Source organism: Callospermophilus lateralis, chromosome 7 (genome assembly GCF_048772815.1).
Source record: "Callospermophilus lateralis isolate mCalLat2 chromosome 7, mCalLat2.hap1, whole genome shotgun sequence".
Lineage (NCBI taxonomy): Eukaryota > Metazoa > Chordata > Mammalia > Rodentia > Sciuridae > Callospermophilus > Callospermophilus lateralis.
The window spans coordinates 4044159-4054868 of NC_135311.1; the positions used below are offsets into that span (position 1 = coordinate 4044159).

Sequence of the window (10710 nt, forward strand, 5' to 3'; positions counted from 1 at the left end):
ATTGATCAAAATTAAGATTTGATTCTTTCACCCCATTTACTACTTAGATTTCACCCAACCAGAAAATCCTAGGATTGCTGCTTGAAAGCCTGAAATGCCCTAAAAGTGAATCCTAGTTCTCAAAAGCATCCCTGCAGGTAGATAGAAGGAAGATAAACTTTTTCAACTTTTAAACAGATTAAAGATGACCTTCCTGGGGGTGCCTTCTTTGACTTCGCACATAGCCTAGTAGTTATGTCGTTTCAGCTCTTGAACGTAGGCGTAGAAGGGGTTGGGGACATTAGCAGTCTTGGTGGGGTCTCCTCCACCCTGTTCACTTTTCTGGAGCCTTCCACGGCTTTGGGTTGGATGGAATCGTCCCCCTTGGGAGCTTTGGCTGTGGTGGAATTTCTCTCTGTTGGGAAAGCCTTGCTGGGGTCCTTGGGATTGTTGACCCGGGGACCCCTTGTACCTGTCTGTCTTCTCACGGTTCTGTTTATCCTGCTGTTGGTGGTGGTGACCCTCCTTGTGAGTTGGTCGACTTTGTCTCTGGTGCTTCTGTTCATCTGCAGAGGTCTGTCTGTCCTCTGTCTGATGGCGCTTTCCCTCTTCGTGGCTTCCTCTGTCCTGGGCCTCACATGGGCCCTCCTGACCCTCACGGCTGTGTCTATCCCAGCTTTGATGGCGCTTTTCCTCTGCTTTGTGGCTCTGCTCCTTGTCCTGGCTTCGCCTGGTCTGGACCTGCCTGTGGCTCTGCTCACTCCTGCCTGATTGTCCTTCATGACAAAACGGCCTTTCTTGCTGGATTTGCCCTAGGAGTTTGTGTTGGTGATGTTGGCCGTCTGCCTCAGGCTTCCAAGGCTGCAAGTTCTGCTTTTGCTCCTCCTTGGGCTGGAACTCCTGTCTCTGGTTCTGCCTCAGTTCCTGTCCTGGAGTCTGTGCATTGCCTCTCCCTGACTTTCCTGACTGTTCACCATCTGAGCTTCTTCCTGTTCCCTGAGTCCCTTGGGAGCATCTATTTTGTCCTAGTATTTCAGTTTCCCCAGTCTGTGACTGACCATAGTGGGAACCTTGACCCTGTCTGTCTGTCTGACCATAGTGGGAATCCAGTCCCTGTCTGTCTGTCTGACCATAGTGGGAACTCTGTCCTTGTCTGTCTGTCTGACCATAGTGGGTACCCTGACCCTGTCTGTCTGTCTGACCATAGTGGGAACCCTGACCCTGTCTGTCTGTCTGACCATAGTGAGAACTCTGTCCTTGTCTGTCTGTCTGACCATAGTGGGTACCCTGACCCTGTCTGTCTGTCTGACCATAGTGAGAACTCTGTCCTTGTCTGTCTGTCTGACCATAGTGAGAACTCTGTCCTTGTCTGTCTGTCTGACCATAGTGGGTACCCTGACCCTGTCTGTCTGTCTGACCATAGTGGGAACTCTGTCCTTGTCTGTCTGTCTGACCATAGTGGGTACCCTGACCCTGTCTGTCTGTCTGACCATAGTGGGTACCCTGACCCTGTCTGTCTGTCTGACTATAGTGAGAACTCTGTCCTTGTCTGTCTGTCTGACCATAGTGAGAACTCTGTCCTTGTCTGTCTGTCTGGCCATAGTGGGAACTCTGTCCTTGTCTGTCTGTCTGACCATAGTGGGAACTCTGTCCTTGTCTGTCTGTCTGACCATAGTGGGTACCCTGACCCTGTCTGTCTGTCTGACCATAGTGAGAACTCTGTCCTTGTCTGTCTGTCTGGCCATAGTGGGAACTCTGTCCTTGTCTGTCTGTCTGACCATAGTGGGAACTCTGTCCTTGTCTGTCTGTCTGACCATAGTGGGTACCCTGACCCTGTCTGTCTGTCTGACCATAGTGAGAACTCTGTCCTTGTCTGTCTGTCTGGCCATAGTGGGAACTCTGTCCTTGTCTGTCTGTCTGACCATAGTGGGAACTCTGTCCTTGTCTGTCTGTCTGACCATAGTGGGTACCCTGACCCTGTCTGTCTGTCTGACCATAGTGAGAACTCTGTCCTTGTCTGTCTGTCTGGCCATAGTGGGAACTCTGTCCTTGTCTGTCTGTCTGACCATAGTGGGAACTCTGTCCTTGTCTGTCTGTCTGACCATAGTGGGTACCCTGACCCTGTCTGTCTGTCTGACCATAGTGAGAACTCTGTCCTTGTCTGTCTGTCTGGCCATAGTGGGAACTCTGTCCTTGTCTGTCTGTCTGACCATAGTGGGTACCCTGACCCTGTCTGTCTGTCTGACCATAGTGAGAACTCTGTCCTTGTCTGTCTGTCTGACCATAGTGGGAACTCTGTCCTTGTCTGTCTGTCTGACCATAGTGGGTACCCTGACCCTGTCTGTCTGTCTGACCATAGTGGGAACTCTGTCCTTGTCTGTCTGTCTGACCATAGTGGGTACCCTGACCCTGTCTGTCTGTCTGACCATAGTGAGAACTCTGTCCTTGTCTGTCTGTCTGGCCATAGTGGGAACTCTGTCCTTGTCTGTCTGTCTGACCATAGTGGGTACCCTGACCCTGTCTGTCTGTCTGACCATAGTGAGAACTCTGTCCTTGTCTGTCTGTCTGGCCATAGTGGGAACTCTGTCCTTGTCTGTCTGTCTGACCATAGTGGGTACCCTGACCCTGTCTGTCTGTCTGACCATAGTGAGAACTCTGTCCTTGTCTGTCTGTCTGACCATAGTGGGAACTCTGTCCTTGTCTGTCTGTCTGACCATAGTGGGTACCCTGACCCTGTCTGTCTGTCTGACCATAGTGAGAACTCTGTCCTTGTCTGTCTGTCTGACCATAGTGGGTACCCTGACCCTGTCTGTCTGTCTGACTATAGTGAGAACTCTGTCCTTGTCTGTCTGTCTGACCATAGTGGGTACCCTGACCCTGTCTGTCTGTCTGACTATAGTGAGAACTCTGTCCTTGTCTGTCTGTCTGACCATAGTGGGAACTCTGTCCTTGTCTGTCTGTCTGGCCATAGTGGGTACCCTGACCCTGTCTGTCTGTCTGACTATAGTGAGAACTCTGTCCTTGTCTGTCTGTCTGGCCATAGTGGGAACTCTGTCCTTGTCTGTCTGTCTGACCATAGTGGGTACCCTGACCCTGTCTGTCTGTCTGACCATAGTGAGAACTCTGTCCTTGTCTGTCTGTCTGACCATAGTGGGAACTCTGTCCTTGTCTGTCTGTCTGACCATAGTGGGTACCCTGACCCTGTCTGTCTGTCTGACTATAGTGAGAACTCTGTCCTTGTCTGTCTGTCTGACCATAGTGGGTACCCTGACCCTGTCTGTCTGTCTGACTATAGTGAGAACTCTGTCCTTGTCTGTCTGTCTGACCATAGTGGGTACCCTGACCCTGTCTGTCTGTCTGACTATAGTGAGAACTCTGTCCTTGTCTGTCTGTCTGACCATAGTGGGAACTCTGTCCTTGTCTGTCTGTCTGGCCATAGTGGGAACTCTGTCCTTGTCTGTCTGTCTGACCATAGTGGGTACCCTGACCCTGTCTGTCTGTCTGACTATAGTGAGAACTCTGTCCTTGTCTGTCTGTCTGACCATAGTGGGAACTCTGTCCTTGTCTGTCTGTCTGACCATAGTGGGAACTCTGTCCTTGTCTGTCTGTCTGACCATAGTGGGAACCCTGACCCTGTCTGTCTGTCTGGCCATAGTGGGTACCCTGACCCTGTCTGTCTGTCTGACCATAGTGAGAACTCTGTCCTTGTCTGTCTGTCTGACCATAGTGGGTACCCTGACCCTGTCTGTCTGTCTGACCATAGTGAGAACTCTGTCCTTGTCTGTCTGTCTGGCCATAGTGGGAACTCTGTCCTTGTCTGTCTGTCTGACCATAGTGGGTACCCTGACCCTGTCTGTCTGTCTGACCATAGTGAGAACTCTGTCCTTGTCTGTCTGTCTGGCCATAGTGGGAACTCTGTCCTTGTCTGTCTGTCTGACCATAGTGGGTACCCTGACCCTGTCTGTCTGTCTGGCCATAGTGGGAACTCTGTCCTTGTCTGTCTGTCTGACCATAGTGAGAACTCTGTCCTTGTCTGTCTGTCTGGCCATAGTGGGAACTCTGTCCTTGTCTGTCTGTCTGACCATAGTGGGTACCCTGACCCTGTCTGTCTGTCTGGCCATAGTGGGAACTCTGTCCTTGTCTGTCTGTCTGGCCATAGTGGGAACCCTGACCCTGTCTGTCTGTCTGGCCATAGTGGGTACCCTGACCCTGTCTGTCTGTCTGACCATAGTGAGAACTCTGTCCTTGTCTGTCTGTCTGGCCATAGTGGGAACTCTGTCCTTGTCTGTCTGTCTGACCATAGTGGGTACCCTGACCCTGTCTGTCTGTCTGACCATAGTGAGAACTCTGTCCTTGTCTGTCTGTCTGACCATAGTGGGAACTCTGTCCTTGTCTGTCTGTCTGGCCATAGTGGGAACTCTGTCCTTGTCTGTCTGTCTGACCATAGTGAGAACTCTGTCCTTGTCTGTCTGTCTGACCGTAGCTCGATTCCTCGGTCAGCTCCCCAGATTGTCCATTTTGAGAATCGGATTCCTGTTGGTTGTTCTGGCTAGAGTGAGAGTCTTGTCTGAGTCTCCCAGACTGGCCACAGCTTGATTGTTGTTCATGCCTTTCAGACTGACCATAGTGAGAATACTGAACTGGTTTCTCAGACAGATTGCAAGCAAAAATGTATCCTTGCTCTTTTGGCAGGCCAGTGCTAGACTCATGACTCAGTGTTTGACCACAGTCAGAATCTTGACCTTGTCTTTCATATTGATCTGACTGGCCATGATAGGAATCCCTGTCTTGTCTCTCTGACTGACCATGGTGCGAATCTCTATTTTGTTTCTCTGACTGATCATAGCTGAAGTCCTGGCCCTGTCTCTCGGTTGAACCATGATGGAAATCCCTATCTTTTCTCTCAGACTGACGGTGGAAGGAGTTCTGCCTCTCTCCCTCATGCTTCTGCCTGTGCGGTCTGCCTGTGTCTTGGGTTACTTCCTGCCCCTCTTCCTGCTGGGAGGTTCTGTGTCCACATGACTTCTTACCTAGCTTTCGATGGCAGGCTTGGACCAACTGGAACACCAACAAGAGGTATTCTTGAAAATCAACCTGTCCATCTAAGTCTTGGTCTAAGAGGGTCAGTATGTTTTCCACAGTCTTTGGGTCATTTGGTCTCTGTGAGAAGATAAAAAAACAACAACAACAAAGAACCAAATCAGACATTCTCTTATGGATACTGAGATGCATATCAATGCTCACATCCTAATCCATTCATTTCACACAAGGGCTTTTGCTTATTGACAAATGGATTAATCTGAAGTAGCTTGGGCTTTGTTCTAGTCTATGATCAGTTGGTTCTCAGAACCTCATCTCTTGCTGGACTAGCAGGAAAATGACTCTAGGGAGTAGAAAGACTTATTTAAAATCAGTTCTATTAATAATTAATTAGCATCACTTGAGGAAGTTATTCCATCCCTTAATGTTCCATATCCTGAATGTTTGTTCACCAATTTCTTTCTCACCACACTGTAAGATCCTGCAAGGAGGAGAAGCTAGTTTTATTCATGTTCATATCCCTAGTGACTAGGCTTGTGCTGGCATAGAGTAGGTATGCAATAATCTTTACCAAAAGAAAGAAACAATACTTGAGAACATGTATGGACAGCATTAAATATAGAAATCAAAACATGAATCTCAGACTTTCTTCCGAATAGATATTACTTTGAAGTTGTACTGTCTCTCATTCAAGCTCAGACACAAGGAGGGAGGTGTGTGCATGTATGTGTGTGTGTGTGTGTGTGTGTGTGTGTGTGTGTGTGGTGTTTGCTGGGAGAAAACTACTAAGGCGCTGCCTGAATTCTTTCTGTTCCAGGGTGGAGCATGAAATAAAATGAAATAAAACATTAAACTCTGGTTGCAAACGTCAGAATCATTCACACTTGACTCTGTGTGGCCAAGTGTCTATGTATTTTACCTGGAGGATGTCTCCAAATTCAGTTAAGAGCAGCTGTTTCAACTCCTCCTTGGATAGTAAAGTGCAGTTCTCTTTGGCATACATATGGAAAGCTTTGATCACATTGCGTATGCTGTTCAGGAGTTCAGCCATTTTGGAAAATGCAGGTTAACCTAAAAGAAAAAGGAAAAAAAAAAAAGATTTTGTCTGTGTTTGAGATAAAGACCAGGGGATACCATTTCCAGAGAGAATGTAACTGCTTTTGATTTGGAAAAGAAGCTTAAGAAATAATGGAGCCCCCTTTTAGCCATACCCACCGTCAAGCTCCAAATATCATGTGCTAAGGTAGAAGTGGTACAAACTGGTTTTCCCGCTAGAAAAGAGAAAACTTACTAAAAAACAACAACAAAAAAATGTATGGTAGGTGCTTTACATGCTGTACCCTGGGCAGGACTTGCAAGCTTAAACTTTCAAATCAGAACAAAAAGGAAGGCAGTCGGGAAGCCCATAGAGGCATGGCCCGAAGCAGCGTAGTAGAATATTGTTTTCTACCAACAGTTAGCATCCTGGAGGGGACACTGATTAGACCCCACCGAACAGGTCTCAGTCTTCTAATGGACTTTTATTAAGCAAGGGGGAAGGCTAAGGGTCTCTCGCAACGATCTAAGTAAGCTCTCTGGAAGGCTAAATTCCAGCAAGTGCTTCTGGCCTGAATAGTCATCTGGGGACCTGTGTATAAAACGGAATCAGTAAATACAGGTCTGTCATAGATAAAAACACCAAGTGGGTACGTAGCCAGATTCACTGCATAGACGACAGGAAGTATATATCGCCAGTTAAGTCCGTCCTGGCTATGCTGGGAGGTCGGGTCTTTTGGGATCTGTAGGTCTATGACATTTCCTCTTGTGGTATAAAAATTCCAGTTATTGGGTTTATGGGCTTCCAAACTAAAGCCCTGACTGCAGAACACATTATACTTCCAACAGCGGACAGTGAAGCCTATGAGGATGAGTAGTAAATAATGAATTGCACGGGACAAACGGAGTCCTTTGTAGAGATTTGTTGCAATGACCCTTGAGTATTGTTAAGGCTCCATGGTCCAGGGGCTTGACCTTCAGGAACCCCAAACTCTTGGGTCTTGCCTAACGGGCACAGAAGGTAAATGCTCCACTGTGGGAGACTCAGCTATCCATGAATAATCTTAACCCTTAGTTCTGGGATGCCTAGTGTATATTGAAGTCATGGCCCATGTATTTTACAAGCTCAGATATAGGCCACCCTAGCTATCATCATGTTCTTAGAGCCCAGAAATGGAAGGTACCCCTGGCTATCACCCACAGGGAATAGTCTCAGGCCTCCCCAGCCCAGCGTCTTACAGCAAGAACATTGCAGACACTGCCATTGCTCCCCCGTGAATGTCCTACCTTCTTGAAGAGGAGTGAGCAGAAGATTCAGAAGTCAGGAAGCCTACTGGAGACCCACAAACTCGACTTATTTATAAGGGGTTCTAATTGTCCTGCTAGGTCGTCATAGGAGACACCCTTCTGTGGTAAAGCCTGAATCACTCTGGGTTCAACCCAGCTCAACCCAGCTTAACCTCTCTCTGTAAACTGTTTGATTTATTTACTTCCCCCAGTTGCTCATGAACCTGTTTGTCATTGCAGAAGATGACACTCTTCAAGTCTCAGCCCTACTTAATTAGGGGAGTGTGCATCCATGTATGCTGTAGGGGTCCCAAAAGACAGGTGCATGCTGAGTTCATCCTTAATAAATGTCAGTTGTCAAGACTAATGGGAGGCAACAGTCCAATCATAACAGAGAAGGGTATCTACCTGGTTACATGATGAAAACCTGTCAAAGCAAGGATTAGGAGGTTTTATGTGTTTGGCCAAGATATAGTTCTTGGAAGAGATTTATCTTAGACTATTCTATTTCAAATAAGCAGATATTTGTTTTTACCATATTGATCTATTTTGAGTTGCTATTTTTTTTAAAAAAAATATTGTTTTGTTGTCAATGGATCTTTATTTATTTATATGTGGTGCTGAGAATTGAACCCAGTGCCTCACACATGCTAGGCACACTGAGTTACAGCCCCAGCCCTTGAATTGCTATTTTTTTTTTTTCATTTAACAGCCCCACTGTTAATAAGCTAGGGGAGAAGTAGATACATGATCAATTTGGGGACACGTTATGGGGGATTATGATGGTGAAACGGCCACCACTTGAGACTTTTAAGTCTTACTAAAGTAAGAGGTGAGGGACGTGTTGCAAGCTTGTAGTATCTGTGAGGTAGACACTGTCAGAGACCTAGGTCTCCAGTTATTCCTCGTCTCTACATCTGTGTTTGCCAGCAGAGTGTCTTAAGTGCAGATTCTTAGTAAATGTTCTTGGGGTAAATTAATTATTGCATTGCAGAGTTTTGTGTAAGGTACAAAGAATTCTAGAGTTATCTGTATTTCGGTTTTTGTCTCACATCTAGGTCTCTGGTTGTACCTTTCCTATATATCTATCAACCAATCAGTTATTAGTAGAAGTCACTTGTCATTATTTATGATGTGTTCAGAATTCTGCAAAGGAATCACAAAATTACACGAAGATTTTCATCCACCTGGAATAATGAGGCTTCACATTGAAAACAAAAATTGAACAACAGGGGCGGGACATGGTCAGTGTTGAGTATTGGAAAACCTAGGTGTGTATGGTGTTCTGATGGCCTGAGCTTGGGCTTCAGGTAGGCAGAAAAGAAAGCAAAGAAATTCTGGGTGGGGAGAAGGGAAAGACCAAAGGCATAAAGGTGAGAATACACCTTTGTGTTTGAATTAGGATGAACTAAGTCTGAACAAAGAGAGGGTACATAGAAAGGTAGAGTTAGAGAATTTTGGAGCTGAAAAGGAAATCTAGTCTTAGACTCCTTATTTACAGATCAGGAAGTTGAGTTCAGTTGGACTGAGTGATATTCCAAGGGGCCCCCAGGACTGTGACAGAAGCCAGGCCTAGCACATTTGTTTTCTAACCCCAGCCCAATCTGCTTTCTTATACACTCTCTGGTATAGACCTGGGACTGACTCTAGGGTTTATTTTAATGAGAAATGTGAATCAGGGACCATTTTGATCAGAAAAGTGACATGATCCAGGCATTGTTGGGGGAAGATTTTGATCTGACCGCAGTAGGTAGCCAGCTGTCTCAGTTTGACTGGGACTAAGAGATTTCCCAGCACGTGAGATTTTCAGTGTTAAAATTGGGAGAGTTCTGGGAAGCCTGGGATGAGTTTGTCACCTTAGACTGGGATGCATAGGAGAGATTGGAAAGAGGAATTTCAGAATAGGGATACCAGTTAGAAGTGGGTGAGAAATGAAATGAGGGCTTTGACCTGGATTCAGCAGGTCAAAACTTTCGGGAGGTGGATAGATGATAGGAGGAAAAAAAAAGACGGTTTGGGGGCAGATTAGATGAGGGGCAGAGAATGTGTCGATGTCAGGAGTAACTCAAAGTCTTCAAGTTTTGATAACCGCAGAAGCTGTGGCATACTGAGGAAACCTGTGATTTCTACATGGCACCTGATAGCACCGAATGCTCGGCGCCCCTCCTGGCCGACGTTCCACAGGATTTCTGCTTTTCAGAGTCTGGTTCTGCTCCCTGTAGGAGGCTACGTCTTCTGTTCTTGGAAGTCTTCCAGTACCGGTCAGGACTTGCTTAAAACTGTTTATAAATCTTGAGAACTAGGTCACATGAAGATTCTCTTTATGCTTTTGTATCTCTCCTTAGTGTTCTTCTTTATTTCTCTTGTGAAGATTTGAATAATCCTAGAGGCAAATAAGGGGTGTGGAGGCAGGGCAGGTAGGGGCTAAAGACAATACCATCCTGTGTTGGGTTAAACAATAATCAGGGCCGAGGGAAGCTGGCAGTGAGAAAACAAGGTCTCTAAAAATGTGATAATGAAGACAATGAAGAGGGGGAACTGGCAAGTTTCCTTATCTCCAGTCTTTAGGAGAGGATCCAAACAGAGTGACCTGATCGCAAGGCAAAGGAATGTCCTCATAAAGCATCTAAGGGAATCCTCCTGCACGGATTTAGTGGGCATGCAGTCTACCCTATACTGTGCCCCTGCTTGTACGTGTGGGGCACCCCTCCATGGTGTCTCAGCCTGCAGCCACCAAAGAGTAAGTAATGAAATGTCTCCAAGTTCTTTCTTTGAAATTGGTGGACAGTATGTTTGGGGTGTGTGCGTCATGAGAGAGAGCAGCAATGCTCCTTTATGTTGGTATGTTCCAGGGCTCCCTAGCAACTATTTCTTTTGGTTAGACGGGCAGCTGTCTTTGCCTGATGCTGCAGTGGAGAGAGAGAGAGAGAGGGGAGGGGGGGGAGAGAATGTTCTTAACCATAGGATTTTCTGTGTATACAGTCATTTAACACTTAATAAGTTCTTAAGGATGGGCAGAGAACTGTGTTGAGCAGCCAATCAGTTAATAATTGGGTATTTGTGAGCAGATGAGAGGCCCTTTTGTAGGCCCTGAGATAAGAGACAAACTTTGGTCTTAAAGAGTTTTCAGTCTCACTGGGTGATTGAATACACACAAGATCATTGTCTGTGGTTCAAATTGCTTCCCAAATCTGATTGTCATTGTTAGGGTAGGGGGACATTTATTACAAGGAAGAAGGAGAAGCTGCAAAGGCTAGAAATAATGTACATTTTTCTTATAGGTATTGTATTGAAGGAATTAGGGAATGAGCCGGATGATTTGGGGCAAATCACCCCCTGGCCTTGAATTTCTTCATCTGTAAAAGGAGA

At 46.4% G+C, this 10710-nt stretch overlaps 1 protein-coding gene across 1 annotated transcript; it reads right to left on the reverse strand.

The window, feature by feature from the left end:
- Positions 1–225: 225 nt before the first annotated feature.
- On the reverse strand, positions 226–6070 carry Rptn (repetin). Its single transcript, XM_077109905.1, has 4 exons — positions 5939–6070; positions 4572–5139; positions 1554–4340; positions 226–1049 (listed from the first exon to the last, which is right to left on the reverse strand). Exons 1-4 carry the CDS (start codon positions 6068–6070, stop codon positions 226–228), a joined length of 4311 nt encoding a protein of 1436 aa, XP_076966020.1.
- Positions 6071–10710: the final 4640 nt, after the last annotated feature.